This window comes from Camelus bactrianus, chromosome 22, assembly GCF_048773025.1.
Source record: "Camelus bactrianus isolate YW-2024 breed Bactrian camel chromosome 22, ASM4877302v1, whole genome shotgun sequence".
NCBI classification, from domain to species: domain Eukaryota; kingdom Metazoa; phylum Chordata; class Mammalia; order Artiodactyla; family Camelidae; genus Camelus; species Camelus bactrianus.
In genome coordinates this window covers 26,789,876-26,806,758 of record NC_133560.1, presented here as the reverse complement: position 1 = coordinate 26,806,758, position 16,883 = coordinate 26,789,876, and the positions used below count along the sequence as shown (strand labels likewise).

At 52.4% G+C, this 16,883-nt stretch overlaps 1 protein-coding gene across 3 annotated transcripts; it reads right to left on the bottom strand.

Moving 5' to 3' along the window:
• Positions 1-13,534: 13,534 nt before the first annotated feature.
• CLEC4G (C-type lectin domain family 4 member G) lies at positions 13,535-16,555 on the bottom strand. Of its 3 annotated transcripts, XM_074350896.1 has the most exons (9): positions 16,405-16,555; positions 16,008-16,109; positions 15,629-15,682; positions 15,374-15,436; positions 15,107-15,211; positions 14,693-14,782; positions 14,322-14,470; positions 14,089-14,204; positions 13,535-13,809 (listed from the first exon to the last, which is right to left on the bottom strand). In XM_074350896.1, the coding sequence occupies exons 1-9, from the start codon at positions 16,457-16,459 to the stop codon at positions 13,671-13,673; spliced, it is 873 nt and encodes a 290-aa protein (XP_074206997.1). In that variant the 5' UTR covers positions 16,460-16,555; the 3' UTR covers positions 13,535-13,670. The 3 variants fall into 3 exon arrangements, with proteins under 3 accessions (XP_074206997.1, XP_074206999.1, XP_074207000.1); XM_074350898.1 differs by lacking the exon at positions 14,693-14,782; XM_074350899.1 differs by lacking the exons at positions 15,107-15,211; positions 15,374-15,436.
• Between the last annotated feature and the right edge of the window lie 328 nt (positions 16,556-16,883).

Genomic DNA, 16,883 nt, shown 5'->3' with positions numbered 1-16,883 from the left:
CGCTCAAGGCAAATGTGATGCAAGAACCTCGCCACCCCACCTGTTCAGTCTCTCCCGGTGTTTCGAGGGGGAGAAAGGAAGGGTGCGTGAATGTGTGGTGGAAGAGGGCAGTGGGCGTGTCAAACCCGGGAGGGCTTCCAGGAGAAGGTGTCTCTAAATCTGGGTTTCTCACTTTCGGCACTGTGGACACTGGTGCAGGGTGATTTCCCCATCATGGGGGCGCTATCCTGTGCATTGTTGGGTGTTCAGCAGCGTCCCTGGCCTCCGCTCCCTAGTTGCCTAGCTTTTACCCCTCTACCTTCCAAAAATGTCTCCAGACATCAGCAAATACCCCCTGGGGGGCAGAATCACCCCCAGTTGGGAACCACTGCTCTGAAGCATGATTTATAGCGGAGAAGGTGCTGGTTTCAGGCTTTCAACGCTCTTTTGCTGTTTCCCTCTGTCCGGATGTCTCTCACCATCTGCTGTCGACAGATCAATCACCTCTCCCCTCTTTCATTCACTCAACAACCGTTCATTGAGTCCCTACTATGTGCAAACAAGATAAAGCCCCAACTCTCTAGAGAGAGGAAGACAAAGGTTTTTGGTTTTCATTGTAGTGAAAATGTAAGTAACACAGAATTTCCCATTTTAATCATTTTCAATGGCAGTAAGTCCACTCTTGTGCAACCATCCCTACCATCCATCCCAGAAATTTCTCCTCTCCTCAAACTGAAACTCTGTCCCCGTTAAATGCTGAATCCCCACCCCCTCCCCCAGCCCCTGGCACCCATCATTCCTACTTTCCGTCTTGGATTTGACTCCTCTAGGGACCTCCTGTGAGTGGAATCATACAATATTTGTCTTTTTGTGTCTGGCTTATTTCAGTGAGTGTAACGTCCTCAAGATTCATCCATGTTGTAGCAGAAAAACAGAGTTGAACGTTCAGAAATCCGCGACAATTTTAGGTGGTCGAAAGCAGGGTTGGAGGTACCCGGAGGTGGAGCTGGTTTAGATTGCAGGACTCAGAAACCTGGGGGAGACCACCCCCAGGAGAAGCAGAGGCCATTGCTGGATTTTTATCTAAATGTTTCAGCTGCCACAGATCCTCCCGTGGGGCTTTGCAAGCTCAGTATCATGAGCTGGCACCCATCCCCTCACAGCCAGGGGAAATCCACGCTCTCCTCTCCCAGAGGACCCAGGCCCCGGAGAGGGGCCAGTGGTCCTGCAGCATCCCCCACCTTGACCATGTGACTTACACGGACTCCATGGGCCTCAGTTTCCCTTGCAGAGGAAGGCACTGGACTCCTGGACCCGGAAGCCCAGGGGCCACAATCAGCTCCTCCCTGGCATTCCTCCAGCACTGTGGGGAAGTAGGAATTCCAAAGAACTGTGGTTGGGCCTGAGTGACAGCTACTGTGACTCACTCGGGTGAGGGATGTGGGGCGTGGGGACCCCTAACACCCAGACACCCAGATACACATGCACACATTCATGAAGTAGTGCAACACCATCACCCACAGCAACACACACACACACCCCAACAGGCACTGCACAACTGAACCACAGACACATGCACAACACACACACACAGACACAACAGAGAAGCACAAACACACAGAGACATCCGTACAACACGCACGCAACGATTTAGACACACAGACACAACAGAATCCAACCACAGAAGCACTCGCAACGCAAAACCACACAAGCACCACGTGCACATAGACAGGACCCAGAGACATCTACACAACACACACAGATACAGACCAGAGGACATCGCCAAGCCACACACACACACAACACATACACATGGATACACACAGACATGGGTGCACGGAATCACAGAGGTACACACAACATAAACGCACAGATACAGACACATTACAAGAGAGCTACAGATACGAGACAGACACACCCAACGTGCACAGCTACACACACACAACATAATCGTATGCACACATATAAATGCACAGAAACATACACAAATGCACAGACATACAGAGACACACAACGCAGGCAACACACACACAGAAGTACATTCAGACGCGCACGTGTATGTGCGCCCTCTGCCGGTCTTCTGCAGAGCTGTTTCAAAGGAGGGCTTGATGGACAGAAGCCGGGCCCTTCCCATCAGTAGCCCTCCTGCTCACCCTGCAGACCTCAGTTTCCCCTCTGGAAACCTCTCTCCACCTCTGCACCACCGCTGGCTTCCATCACCCCAGTCCTTGCTGATTTCTCCGTGTTCAGTCCCATGCATCTCCTGAGTTTCCTTTGTTCACGCACTGATTCACTCTTATCGACGAAAAAAATTCACCAAGGGTCAATCTAAGAAAGACATGGAAAAATTGATTCAAGCCAAATGGAGGATTCTAACCTAGGAAACAGTCTCTGAGAGAGCTCTGAGGACTGTTCCAAAGAGGGAAAGGGGGAGGCCAGTATAGACATGATTTTGGAGAGGGGCTTCGTGCAATCAAGCACTTGTCTTGGTAGAAGGGTCCTGCTATTCTCCAGGGACAGACATCTTCTTCATGGTCTTAGTGCTTTTCTAAGTAGGGGGAGACACAAGAAACTGTCTTCCTAAAATTGTCTCCTGAAAATACCTAACTGCCTGAGGGCCAGTTCTGCCAATTTCTCCAGAGCACAAAGTGCCTCGTTCTCATCTTCGCCCTGAATTCCTCACAGGGTCACTGCAGGTCACTGACTGCAGCGGCTAATGACTTGATTCCTGCAGAACTGGATAGCGGGCAACATTCTTTACTTTAGAATCCTTTCTCTTTCAGCCTGAATGTCCACCAAAGTTTGGGAGGCTTTTCATGAGCAATCTGTCCCATGGTGCTGGCAATGCTCATCCCCACGGCAGGAGAAGACTTTGTTGATAGGACCCTCACTGTGCTATTTTTTAAATTTTTTTTATTGAAGTGTAGTTGGTTGATAAAGTTAGTTTCAGGTGTACAGCAAAGTGATTCTGTTATACATACACATACATAAATACACATATTTTCAGATTCTTTTCCATTATAGCTTACTAAAAGAAATTGAGTATAGTTCCCTGTGCTATGTGGTAGGTCCTTGTTGTTTATTTCTTTTATACACAATAGTGTACATCTGTTAATCCCAAACTCTAATTTATCCCTCCCCTCCTTTCCCCCTTGGTAACCATAGTTTGTTTTCTATGTCCAAGAACCCTCATTATGCTATTACTGAATGAGACCCTGTTAACAGGAGCCAAAGCCTCTGGACCACCCATCCTATTTGTCTGTTATGATCCAGGGAATGGTTCCTTCTTGTGGCTTCTCCCCATAGCTACATTTACACTATTGCAATCATTCATCCCACAGGACTAAACATTTGCTCCAACATTTCAAGTCGCCTAACCATGATTAATTTTACCTGAGGCTCAGCCACATATTCCGTAACACAAGAAACTATAATCTTGAAATATAAGCAAATTACAAGTAAGTACTTCAGCTAAGAACTTCCATTAGGTGTGGCCCAGTACCTCCCCAGGTTTGCTGACCAGTCTGTTCTGCACCAACCACAATCTTTAAGGGAAATGACATATTTGTGTTGTACACAAAGTTCACCACAGATGTCTGCCTGAATGAGGCAAGTGGTGGGTCATCGTGAGACGGGAGGGAAGGGGGCAGGGCGCGGCCATTAAAGCAATGACACAGCAATTACCACCAAGATGGCGGGAGATTCAACTCCCAGTAGACCTTGAGGCCCAAAATGGCTGGAGATTTGACTTCCAGCAGACCCTGAGCTTCATTTTACACATTGTAACGTCCCAGCAAGGTGAATGACACACCCACAGGCACCATGACGGTTCCAAGGCTGACCATGAAAGGTCAAAAAGTGGGCTGTGGCCCAGCTCCTGGGAATCCCAGCCCCTTCCCCAAAGTAGTTGGAATAATCCTGCCACTTGTTGGCATATGAAAATTAGCAACACTGCACCTCACGGGCACTCTCTCTCTCGCCTTCTGAGACGGCCCGCTCTCTGTCTATGGAGTGGGCACCTCTGAATAAATCTACTTTTACTCAACTATGGCTCGCTCTTGAATTCTTTCCTGCACAAAGCCAAGGACCCTGACTTGGAGGAGCACGTCCCAGGGACTCAGCTGAGACCTGGGACACAGCCACCCTCCCACACTCACCTTTTTTTCCTGGATCAATCGTGACCCCCTTACAGGACTGAGAAAAAATGTCACTTTTCAAGGAGTTACACGACCGGCTCCAGAAGAAGACAATTGCTCTCTACGGTTGGGCGGGTATTCCTGCCGCTGGGGAGTCTGGTTACCGCAATACAGGTGCTTAGTGCCACTAGGTGAGGGCGGAGGCCAGAGGGCAGAGGGAAAGATTATGTTTATTTTGTTTTATCTTGCCCTAAAATGTGAATTTTTATTTCATCACCATCATTCACTCACTCACTCATTCATTCAATGAGATGCTGGACACTGTCTTGGGCACTTGGGGCTGCTGTGGTGAATGAGCCGGACAAAAATCTCTGCCCTTGGATCTGATGTCAAATGTCAGGTGGCGATGACTGCCAGGGAGAGACATAAAGCAGATAAGAGGAGAGCTGGCAGAGGTGCTGTTTAAATGGTGATGCGGGAAGGCTCTCTGATGTTTGAGCTGGGACCCCTGCAGGGGATAGGAGAGCCAGCCTTCACAGACCAGAGGGTGCTGGGGACCCCAGCAGAGGGAACCGCATGTGCAAAGGGCAAAGAACAGCCCGCAAGGCCCTGCATGGCTGCCGCCTTGGAGCCGCTGGGCTGGTGGTGCAGGGTGTGTTGGAAGAGCATTGAGGAGGTTGGTGTGACAAGCGGAGTGAGCCCAGATGCAGCCACCGCCCCAAACTGAGCACAGGGATGCCTGTCATCCCCTGCCTCCTCCCCGCCCCCACTGCCCACATTCCTTATCTTTTTTTTTTTTTTAATTCTTTTCAAAATTTGTAATAGTGTCCTAGGGATTGAACCCAGGATCTCAGGCATGCTTAACACTGAGCTCTGCCCCCCTTCCCCCGACCCCTGCACATTCCTTATCTTTTCATGGGTCCTGCCTCTCCTCTTCCACGACTCCACCCCCAGTCACCATCCTCCCTCCTGGACCATGGTGGCAGCCCCCTCTCTGGCAGACACATGACCACAACTTTCCCCAGCTTACAACCCTCCATGGCTCCCCCACCTGGAGTTCAAAGGCTTTACCCAGTCAGCCTCTCCAGCGATACCTCCCTCCACTTCCTACTAGCTTCCCCAGGCACCTGAGAGCACAGAACTCACACCACTCTCTCATACCTCAGGGCCTTTGCACTGACAGCTCCCCATGCCTGGGGTGCCAGGCTGGCCTGCAGTGAGAGTTTGCACGGAGGCCTCCCTGACTGCAGAGTTTGGGCCAGGGGCCCCCTCTGAGTCCCCCATCCTCAACCAGTCCTCTGTATTCCCCTTACCCCAGCCCTGAGCTCTTGCATTAGATGGGCCTCGCCTGGGACCTGGAGCTCCCTGAGGGCAGGACCTTCCTGGAGGGACCCTGAGCTCACAGCCACATACGCCTCCTGCCCCGTGCTCCCCTTGTCAACCCTCACCCACGCGAAGAGCAGGTCCACAGGAAGGGGGCAGGTGCATGTGGGGTGGAAAGGGGCTGGCTCTGTGTCTTTGCCTCTTGGAGCCTCGGGATCTGGAGCCTGGCCGGTTCTGTTTTTTGTGTTGTTAGGGGTGGGGAGGGCCTGGAGAGGGGCCTAGGATGTATAGGACACAGAGGCTGGCATGTCCACCTCCTTCCTTCTGGAGAGCCTCCAGGCCCAGTGCCCACTCCCTTCAGCCCCTCCAGGCCCCAGCACACCCCCAGGGATCAGGGGGCTGAGATGGCCCTCCTGGGACTCCTGAGAGCATTCCAGGCCTGCGCTGGGACATTCTAGAGAGGATCTGTTTTCTTACCTTTTTCAGCTTCTAGAGGCCCCCCACATTCCTTGGCTTGTGGCCCCTTCCTCCATCTTCAAAGTCAGCAGGGTAGTGTCTGCCCATCTCTCTCTGACTTTGCTTCTGTTATCTCCTTTCCTCTGACTGATCCACCTGCCTCACTCTTAGAAGGGATCTTGTGATGACATTGGGCTCACCTGGATAATCAGAGATCATCTCCCCAGTTCCAGATTCTTAACCTAATCTCAGCTGCAAGGTCCCTTCCACCCTGTAAGGTCATATCTTCATAGGTTCCAGCGATTAGGATGGGAACGTCTTTGAGGGCAATTGTTCGGCTGAGCACGGCACCTGAGGAGGTGAAGTTCTTATTACTGTTTCCCCTTGATGGAGACAGAAACTGAGGCAAAGAGGGGTCAAGTCACACGCCCAGGCCCTCCCAGTGAGTGAGTGGCTAGCACAGGTCTAGACCATGAGCTTTCTGTCTGCATCTGCCAAATTCGCCCGTACAAGCCATCTGGGAGTGGGTCTGGGGACATAGGAGAGGCAAGAGTTGGGGGTGAGGGTGTCACGGTGGACAGGGAAGGAAGGGGCAGCCAAGAGCTGGAGGAGAGTGCATTCCCACCCTGGGGCCTTCCCCAGGCACCTTAGCCAACCCGGCAAGAGGCCTTGGGATGACAGGGGGTTTCCTGGGACTGGGGGGAGGGAGGCGGGAGGTTGGAAAGGACAGGCTACTCTGTTCCAAGGCCATTTCCTTGGAAAGTGGGGTGACAGATATGGCTGTTCCATCCAGGAAACCCTGGCTGGGCTCCCATGTCACTTCTGACTTGTTGACTCAGCCCCAGAGAGTGGGGTCATCTGGTCACTCAGGGGGCTGTTGGTGGGGACACCTACTGGCAAAGGATGAGAGCCGTCTGGGGGGGCCTCTTCTGCCCCCAACCCCCTGCTTCCCAGCACAAGCCGCCTTGGAGTCTGGAAGTCTCCAAGGCAGGCCCCCCTTTCCTCCCCCACCTCAGTCCTCAGGCTTTTCCAGAACATTCTACCTCCAATCTCACCACGTGGGCACATCACTTTCTGTCCCTCCTCCTCACCTCCTCCTCTCCCTGGCCGACTGTGCACCCCAGGAAGGCAGCAACCACAACCCGAACCCCAACATTTCGTTATGACAATTTTCAAGGGTACAGAAAAGTTGAATTTTAGAATGAAAACCCATCCCAAGATTCTACAATCAACATTTTCTATATTTGCTTTATTACAAACCTGTTCATCCATCCACCCTTCAGTCTCTCTGGCTTTTCATGCATTTCAAAGTAAGCTGCAGGCATTAGCCCACTTCAGCCCCCTAAATACTCAAGATCCCCCTAAATACTGCAGCCTGCAGATTGTGAACCAGAGGCCGATGTTCGTTGGCCACTTTTCTTACTTTTTTTCCTTCTGAGTAAAATGACAGAATGAAATGCACAGGCGGGGAGGGGGGAGGTAATATCTCTGTGGTAGAGCGCGTGCTTAGCACGCATGAGGTCCTGGGTTCAATCCCCAGTACCTCAGTTGAAATAAATAATTAAACCTAATTACCTTCCCCCAAAACTAAAACAAAAAATAAATAAAACCTTAAAAATGTTCTCCCCAAGCAACCAGAGCCCCAACACGTCCCTGAGTATCGGGACGCAAAAGGGCGCAACCACTTTGGAAAATTCTTTGGCAGTTTCTTATAAAGTCAGTCACTTGGCTACTATCTGACCCACTCCCACTCCCAGGTATTTACTCAGGAGAAGTGAAAACTTGAAGCATAAGATCTGTGCAAGAATATCCCTAGCAGCTAATTGTCACGTCCAAGGTGCGTGGAGCAGAAGTGGGGGACCGTACATGACCCCTGCACACAGCCCCAGCAGCAGGCGGGCAGGCCACCTAAGCCACGCCTCCTGCCCACCCCACCCATCTGCCCCTTACCTCTGCTAAAGAGCCAGCCCGCCCCACCTCGGGCCATGAGCAAGGGCACCTGTTACTTGTTCTGCCTCCCTGGTGCTGTAGCACGAATCCCAATAAAGCCTTGCCTGAATTTCTCATTTGGCCTCTTATCAACTTCTATTGATTAAAGTGTCCAAAGACCCAGGCTGCTATCACCTATATAAGTAACTCAACTCAACAAAAACCACTGGAATCACCTGTAATAAACATGAAAGTTTAATAAACTTTTATGGGTGTTAAAACACCCATAACATGGCAATCACCGCTGGAGATCTAACTATAACCTTCCCCTCACCTAACAACACACACATGGAATTTACCCTCACTAGGGTGGCCAAATGTGTCTGTTTTTCTTGAGCAGTGCTGGTCTGTACTTGTCCCAGCTATAATTCTTTTTAAAAATTATTTTAAAAATCCATTTTATTGAAATATAATGTATACGCAATAAAATGCACCAATTTATCACATCAACTGGGTTGATGTCTATCCAAAAAGAAAAAGAAAAAAAACAGAAAATAACAATGTTGGCGAGGATGTGAAGAAATTGGAACCCTTGTGCTTTGCCGGTGGAATGTAAAATGGCGCACTCTGGTAAAAGGTCCCAGGTCCCAGCCTGGGTCACAGGCTCTTACAGATGTGCTAAAGAGATGTTAAAGGTGGGGAGTGTGTAGCTCAGGGGCAGAGTGCGTGCTTAGCACGCACGAAGTCCTGGGTTCAATCCCCAGTCCCTCCATTAAAAAAAATAGATAAATAAACCTAATTACCTTGCCCAAAACAAGCAAACAAACAAAAATATGTTAAAGGACTACCACAGATGGCCGCTGTGTTAGAGGCGGATATGGGTGAGCTCCAGGTAAGCATCTGTATTAGTCTCCTGTGGCTGCTGTAACAAATGACCCCAAACCTAGTGGCTTAAAGCAACATCAATTCATTATCCCCCAGTTCTGGAGATCAGAAGTCTGACCCCAGTCTCCCTGGTGCAAAGTCAAGGTGTCAGCAGAGCAGCATCCTTCTGAAGGCTTGGATTGGTGGGTGGGGGGGCATCTGTTGCCTTGCCTTTCATTGTTGTTAAGACTATTTTTTAAGAGCACTTTTAGGTACACAGCAAAATTGAGCAGAAGGCAGAGACTGCCCATATATCCCCTGCACCCACACACGCAGGCACAACCTCCGCCTTTATCAGCATCCCTCACCAGAGCTGTATCTTTGTTACAACTTATGAACCTTCATTGACATATCATAATCAACCAAAGTCCATAACTGACATTAGGGTTCACTCTTGGTGGTATATATTCTATGGATTTGGACGAATGTATAATATATCCACCCTTATGGTCTCACACAGAATAATTTCACTGCCCTAAAAGTCCTCTGTGCTCTGCCCCTTCATCCCTCCCTCCCCACTAATCCCGGGCAACCACTGATCCTTTTACTGTCTCCATAGCTTTGCCTTTTCCAGAATGCCAAAGAGCTGGAGTCATGCAGTATGCACACAGCCTCTTCAGGTCAGCTCCTTTCACCCAGTGATGTGCATTCAAGTTTCCCTCATGTCTCTTCATGGCTTGATAGTTATTTCTTTTTATCATTAATATTCTATTGTCTGGATGGACCACAGTTTTTTTTTTTTTTTATCCATTCAACTACTCAAGGACATTGCTTGCTTCCAAATTTTGGCAATTATGAATAAAGCTGCTATAAATATCCATGTGCAGGCTTTGGTGTGGACATAAATTTTCAATTCCTTTGGGTGAAGAACAAAAGTGTTGGATTACTGGATCATATCATAAGATGTTTAGTTTGGTAAGAAAATGCCAAAATGTCTTTCAAAGTGGGAGAACCATTCTGCATTTCCATCAGTAATGAATGAGAGTTCCTGTTGCTCTACATCCTCACCAGCATTTGGTGTCGTCAGCGTTCCAGATGTTGGTCATTCTCATAAGTATGTGGTGGTTTTCCTCGCCTTTTCCAGTTCCAAAGGCCGCCCACATCCTTGGCTCGTTGTCCTTTCCTCCACCTTTAAAGCCAGCAGCAGAGAATCTGGTCCTTCTTGTAACACGTCTCTCTTATCATTCTGTAGTCACGTCTCTCTCCCTGCATCTCCCCCCATCCCTCTTTCACTTTTAAGGATCCTTGTGATGACATTGGGTCCACCCAGATAATCCAGGACAATCTCCCCACCTCAAGGCCCTTAATTTCATCACATTTACAAAGTCCCTTTTGTCATGGAAGGTAACATATTCATAGGTTTGTGAGATCAAGGCATGGACATCTTTGGGGGCACCAGCACTCTGTCGGCTATAGGATTATCATGGTGTTTTCAGCAATGCTGTTGTGTCTCAGGGAAATTCCAGGTGTTTTCCAATTTAATGAGGCTCTCTCAGCCCCCAGGGTCTCCAGGAAAGGAGGTCTGTGTTTGAGACTGCTGATCTGGCTCAGCCAGGCACGTGGAGAAACCTCCCAGGACTTCTCCACACACAGGCTTTCTGTCCACCTGTCAGCCTTTAGAATAAAATCTTCCTGGCAAGACTGATTCTCCAGGAAAACAAAAGCCAAACAAAGGTGAACATCTGTTCCAGGATGAGGGTTAGGCCCCAGGGACTCCTTTCTTCTCAAGGAGGTTTGATCTAGGAGAGGGGAGGGACTGGGGCCAAGAAGCCAGAGAGGGGGGAACTTGACCCTGACCCCCCCATTCAGGGTCTTCACGTATCCGCCTGATGCTGGCAGGTTGGAACCAGATGGCCAGGAATCCGTGTCTGTGCGCTGACAAGGAGTGCCGAGAGCATAACGAGTATCTTTAGGCCAGCCACCCTGCTCTCTTGAGCCCTGGACCCCAGTGTTTGAGCCTAGGGTACCATGGGCCAGAGGGCTTGCTCTGGCCAGAGCCAGGTCTTTGGAAAATCCTGAGGTGGCTTCTGTTTAACTCTGGGGACCCTTTCTTCTGCCTCAGCTGCAGCCAGCTCTCACTTAGCTGCATCCTCAGGAGAGATGCTGTCTGGGCCTCTTCCACCCACCTGTGCACCTGTCTGTCACTCCAACCCATCAGGGGCTCTGCTGTTGAGGTTGTCAGTTGGGCTTGAAGTCAGACTGTCTGCTGTCGACCTGATAGGCAGACAGTCTGACTGTAAGCCTGTCTCTGTTGCCCTCCAGTTGGCCAGGGGTCTCCATGTGGTTGTGAGTTAGAGTAGAAGGGATGAGCCCTGCAGGCCATCGTTGACTCAGCCCACGAAGCACTTAGGCCACTGGGCAGCTCTTCTAGCTCCTGCCTCACCTGTGAGGCTGCTTGTCAGCTGGTGATGGCTTGTGCTAGCCTGCACAATGGTACCCAAAGTTGTCCTCTTAGATGGCAGCAGAGACTTGGCAGATGTGATTAAAGATTTAGAGATGGGGAGATGTTGTATAGTAAAGAATCTGATGGGTTTTTGTCTCAGGCTCCTGGCAGGGAGCATCTAAACCCTTGGGATTGATCAAATGATAGGAGTGTCTTTGTTTTTCATGGGGCCCCCTTGGACCACACCTGAGTTTAGACTGAGGAGATGGCTCAGGGTGGGGCTGAAATGAGGGGCAGGCCTCTGGAAAGTAGAGTAGGGCTGGAGATGGAGTGCAGTTACATGGCCAATGATTTGATCGGCTGTGCCTTCCTAATCAAACCCCAATAAAAACTCTGGACACCAAAGCTCAGAGGAGCTTGCTGGCTGGTGAATGTGTGACTGTGACGGGAGGGTGACTTGTCCCGAACAGGACACAGGAGCTCTGTGTTTGGGACTCACCCCATGGTTCTGTTCATCTGGCTAGTCTGGATTTGTGTCTGGTATAATAAAACAGTCCGCATAAGAATAGCACTCTCCTGAATTCTGTGAATCACTCTAGCAAATTATGGTGCCTGAATGGGGAGTTGTGAGAACCTCCAAATTTGTAGTCAGTTGGTCAGAAGTGTGGGTGGGCTGGGGACCCCCAAACTTGTGACTGGTGTCTGCAGTGAGGGCGGGCTTGTTAGAAGCTGTGCCCTTAATCTGTGGGTGGCATCTGCACTCACTTGGGGTGGCAGGAGATCATTCTGGATTGTCCAGTGGGTCTTAAATGCAATGACAAGTGTCCTCATAAGAGGGAAACAGAGGGAGATTTGACTCAGAAAAAGAAGGCAATGTGGCCACTAAAGCAAGATGTTACCCTGCTGGCTTTGAAGATGGAAGAAGGGGCCAGGAGCCAGGGAATGTGAAGAAAGCAGCTCTACAAGCTGGAAAAAGCAAGAAAACAGATTCTCCCCTAGAGTTTCTGAGGAAGCCTGGTGACACCTTGAATTTGACCCAGTGAAATTAATTTGGAACGTCCAACCACCACGATTTGAAGAGAATAGGTGTGTATTGTTTCAAGCCACCAGGTTGGTGGGCATTTGTTACAGAACCGGTGGGAGACTCATACACTCCTCCAAGTGGACTGTCTGGAAACCCATCAGTCTAGGCAACAGTCCACTAGGTAAGTTATCTGTCTGGACCTGGTCAGTGCCTGAAAGGTTCCACCTGGCCAGACAGTTTGGGTGGTATTCCCTCCTCTTCCTACTCCGTGGATGCTTTCAGGGCTCGGCAGCCTGGGGTCTCCCAGCAGCTTTGGTTTTGGACTCAGCTCTGCCCAAATCTAAAAACTGCTAGCCTGTCACTCCGCTCAGTTGGATCTGTCTCCACTGGAAATTCTGGGAGAGCCCTCAGGTCCCCAAGAAGGGAGCAAGGAGCTTTGGGAGTGCAGGGTAAATTCAGATCAAAAGTCCCCAGTCGATAAAGCCAGGCTGTGTGCTCCCCACACCCCACAAATGGGTTCAGCCATGCCCTGCCCTTCCCAACACCCTCTGCCTACAAAGCCCTTCCTCCCCAGCTCACGTGCTAAAATCCCATTTTTCCTCGAAAGTCCATCTTCTCTGGATGTATTTCCTCAACACCCCCAGAACCCAGGTGCCCAAGACAGAAGGGACCTGCTCATCCAGGCAGCCCCCCTCTCACACATCCCAGGGCGTTGTGCCAGGCTGCCTATAATAGTCACAATGGGGTGACAGTCTCCTCAACGAACAGGGCCACTGCTACAGTATCTCAGCACAGGTCCTCTCCCTGGGGACACAAGTGGTCCCTACAAATTCATCACATGTCACTCCTTCATGCATTGCTCAGTCGAGTCACTGGTCACATTGTTCCTATGCCAGCTAGACCAGAATGAGGAGGTTCCCAGAGGGTAAGGATGGGGTCTGACTCATTCCCGTGTCCCCACTGCCCTACAGCCATCATGGCCCAATGCAGGTTAGTCACTGAGTTTTGGGGGCATGTTAGGCCCTGAAGGTCACTTACAGAGCTCAAGGCCACTCACAGGGATTATATCAGGGTCTCTGAGATAAACCTTAGAACAGCTGGCCAGAGTCAGGAGCCAAGATTCATTTCTCAAACATTTACTGATGCTCCCTACGGCTGCGGCTGTGGCCGCAAAGAAAGCTCACAAAATGCCCATCTGTGAGGCGTCCCATTTGGGGTAAAATGCAAGTAAACCAAACAGCTTCATCTGGCAGTTTCTGGGTGGGGGGGATCAGATTCCCAGCCCAGGAGCCCAGATTTTGCAGTGGGTGGAAACTAGGTTATATCCACATGTGAGCATTGCAGAGGTTGGAGCAGAAGTTCCAGAGCTCAGTTATAGTCCTAGGTTGTGGGTGGTGGGGTGGTTCTCCGTAGACGGGGTGCTGGGGATCGATGGCAGTGCGTGGAGCCAGGACGGTGAGCAGCTCAGACGATTGGACAAGTGCCAGTGGGCGAGGCTCTGGGGCACTGGGCAAAATCAGCATTGGTGCCTCTTCTCACAGATCCAGCTGTCGTCCTTGCTGTCGCACGGTGCGTCGTTCCACATCCCCGTGCGTAGCATCATGACGCAATCCTCGCGCCCCAGAGAGTCATTGGGCTCCCCCCGATTCCAGTAGCTGCAGTGGGTTGGCGGGGGGCGGGGGGGGGGTGCTGGGAGCTAGGCTGAGGATGGCCCTGGGGTCCAGCTTTCCCGGGTCTATCCTGTTTACTGTTTAGGTAACCTAGACATCTTGAAGGTCTAACCTAAGCACGAGTCTGGGATATAACTTTCTAATCCCAGAATTTAACCTGCAGGAAGTTCCTGAAATCTAGCCGGCCCACCCCTAAGGAGGCCCTGAGATCTGGCACTTCCCCTAGGATCGGAGCTGTCAGCCTCTCCGAGTCCCTTTCCTCACCTGAAGCTGAGCGAGACTCCGTCCACCCACTGGTAACCCTGGATCTTGCGCGCCCGGCGTACTGCCCTCAGTCCCAGCCAGTAACCGCGGCCCTGCGTGTTCCGACTCAAGAAACCCTGGGCAGGAGAGGAGACTGAGCCAGCGAGTCAGTCCCGCTCCGCCAGCGCCACCTTCCGGGCCACGCCCCCTCAGGTGAACTCCGTCTGCCCCCTCGGACCACCGGGGCTGCGCACCTGCTCATCCAGGCCCCCGACAATCACCAGGTGCGCGCCGGCGCCCTCGCAATTATGCTGCGCCTCCACCCACGTGGCCCGCAGCGGGGAGAAAAGGTAACAGGAGCCCTGGAACGGCAGCCACGACTTGGGGCACTTCTTGCAGGAGCCTGCGAGGTGGCGAGGGTCAAAGAGGTGCTCCCAGGTGGAGAAGACGGAGAGGACTGGAGAGGGGGTGATTGGACCCTAGGGCCTAGGGGCGGAGCCACTGAGACCTGGCCAAGGTCAAAGGGCGGGACCGGGCGGATCAGGAAATCCGGGGGCCTAAAGGCAGGGCCCACTTGTCCTCTCCCCTCTCCCCTCTCCCCTCCCTGCCTCCGGATCCTGCTCACTGTTCCCGAGCCGGATTCCCTCCAGCGTCCGGAACAGCTCAGTGCGGATGTTTTCACGGTCTCTACCGGCTTCAGCCAAGCCCTGGGCCACTGCCAAGTAAAGGGAGTCCAGATTATAGCTAGGACCACGGTCAAGAGTAGGGTCATGATTAGATAAGGTCAGCGTCCACGTCCGTGGTCAGCATCAAGGTCAAGAATGACATCACGGTCAAAGACTGTTGTAGCTGGGTAGGGCCCGGTTTGGTTGGGGTTAGGAGTTGCAGTCAAGGTCAGAGTCAGGATGGGGGACACGATTGGGATCAATGGTCAGGATCACAGGATAGTGTGGGGGTTACAGAGGAATCCGGAGGTGAATCAAGGGTCGGGTATGAACCGGGGTGAGAGGTCAAGGGTCGTGGCATGTTCCGCCCTCACCGCGCTCGCTCAGTTCTTTCAGGGCGCTCTCCTGCTGGATCACCTTGGTCTGTGCCTCCCCAAGCTGGGTGCGCAGGGTCTGCAGCTGCGCCTGCGTCCCCAGGCCTGGGAAGGACGGCGAGGTTGGGGGCGGGACTTCTGAGACCAGCCCGCCCCGCCCCGCCCCTAGCCGCCTCGAGCCCCGCCCCCAGCTGCCACAAGCCCCACTTCCACTCGCTACCTCCAGTTCCCGCCATGAGCCCCATGCCCTCGGCCCACGAGTCTCACAGCAGCTATTGCAGGCTCGGACATCCTCCTTCAAGGCACCCAGCACCGCTGTCTGCTTCGAAGCTGGAATGATTCCCCGTCCGACCCACACACGCCAGGTCACCCTGGAAGACTCACGGGACACCCTGCCCCACTGAGGGGCCAGCCTCGCGGACCGTGGGGTCCCCACCCACTCACCCGCCACCTGGTCGGCAGGGCCCAAGACCCTACCGCCCTGCAACCCCGGAGACCCAAGGGCCCCTGTTCTGCACGCACCGTTTGTCCTCAGCAGGTCCTGATGACCTAGCAGCGCCCCGCGCTCCGTGGAGGCTGCGGAGAGAGGGGAACTCGGGAACTCTCCCCTCGCCCAGGGGAGGGGCTGCGGGGACCCCTATCATGGGATGCAGAGAGAGGGCAGGGAGGCGTGTAGCACACATGTCGGTACACACACAGCGACAGGAGACATACACATTGGGACACACACACATTCATTCGTGCATATGCACACACATGTAAGTGCACACAAACTGTTCACACGTGTTCACACTCAGAGCCAGGCAGGGATCCGGGAACTGGCTGATGTGCCCTGGGGCAGAGGGAAGGTCTGTGTTGCCTGCGGGGCTGGACATAAACTCCCCCATCATCCGTCACTCACCCTTGGAAAATAGGATGCTCAGAATGAGGACCCATAGGACTGTGACAACCACGAGAGTCAGGGCCAGGAAGAGGGGTCTCTGTCCCCAGCGTCCCCAGTGCCCTGAGATAACACAGATGGACTCCTGAGTCCCTCCTGTACCAGGATCCCAAGCTCGAGGACTGAGCCCTAGAAGCTTGGGTTCCTCTCAGGAAACAGATTCAGAGAGGTACAGTAACTTACCTGTGGTCACACAGCCGCTCAGTGGCAGAGTTGGAATCTGAATCCAAGTCCAACTAGCTCTCTGGCATGTGGTGTCTCTCCCACACCCACTACTTAGGCCCTCTCTTGGCTATTTCTTTCCCTTCTCCCATCAAACCCCAAACCACCGGCCAGAGAGGGACCCCCTGACTCATACCTCCAGGGACCTCCTGCAGTCTGCCATCCCACTTGCTGTATCCGGCAGTGTCCATGGTGAGCAGGCGCCCAGCTCTGGGCAAAGATGTAAATGTAGCCCCATCCTTCCTTCCACCCCGCCCACTCTCCCTTCCTTCCCATCTCCTGAGTGTCCGTTCTCAGTATCAGGAACCCAGTGACCAATCACAGTGATGGGCCCTTGCTGGTCTGGGCTGGAGTCAGTGTTGGGTGGGGTGGGGAAGTGGGGAGTTGAGGGGGACAGAGGAAGTGGAAGGGATGGGAAGTGAAGTGTGTGTGTGCGCGTGTGCGTGTGCGTGTGGCGCTTCCAGCCTCCCTGGCCTGGTTGCTGTAGCAGCATCTCCAGGCCACTTATCCCAGTCCCGACAGTCACCAGGCACACAATCCAGTGACAATCTCTAGGTTGTGCTGGGGCTTCACTTTGCAGCTTGGTCCTCATCTCTTATAGGTCTGATCCTGGCC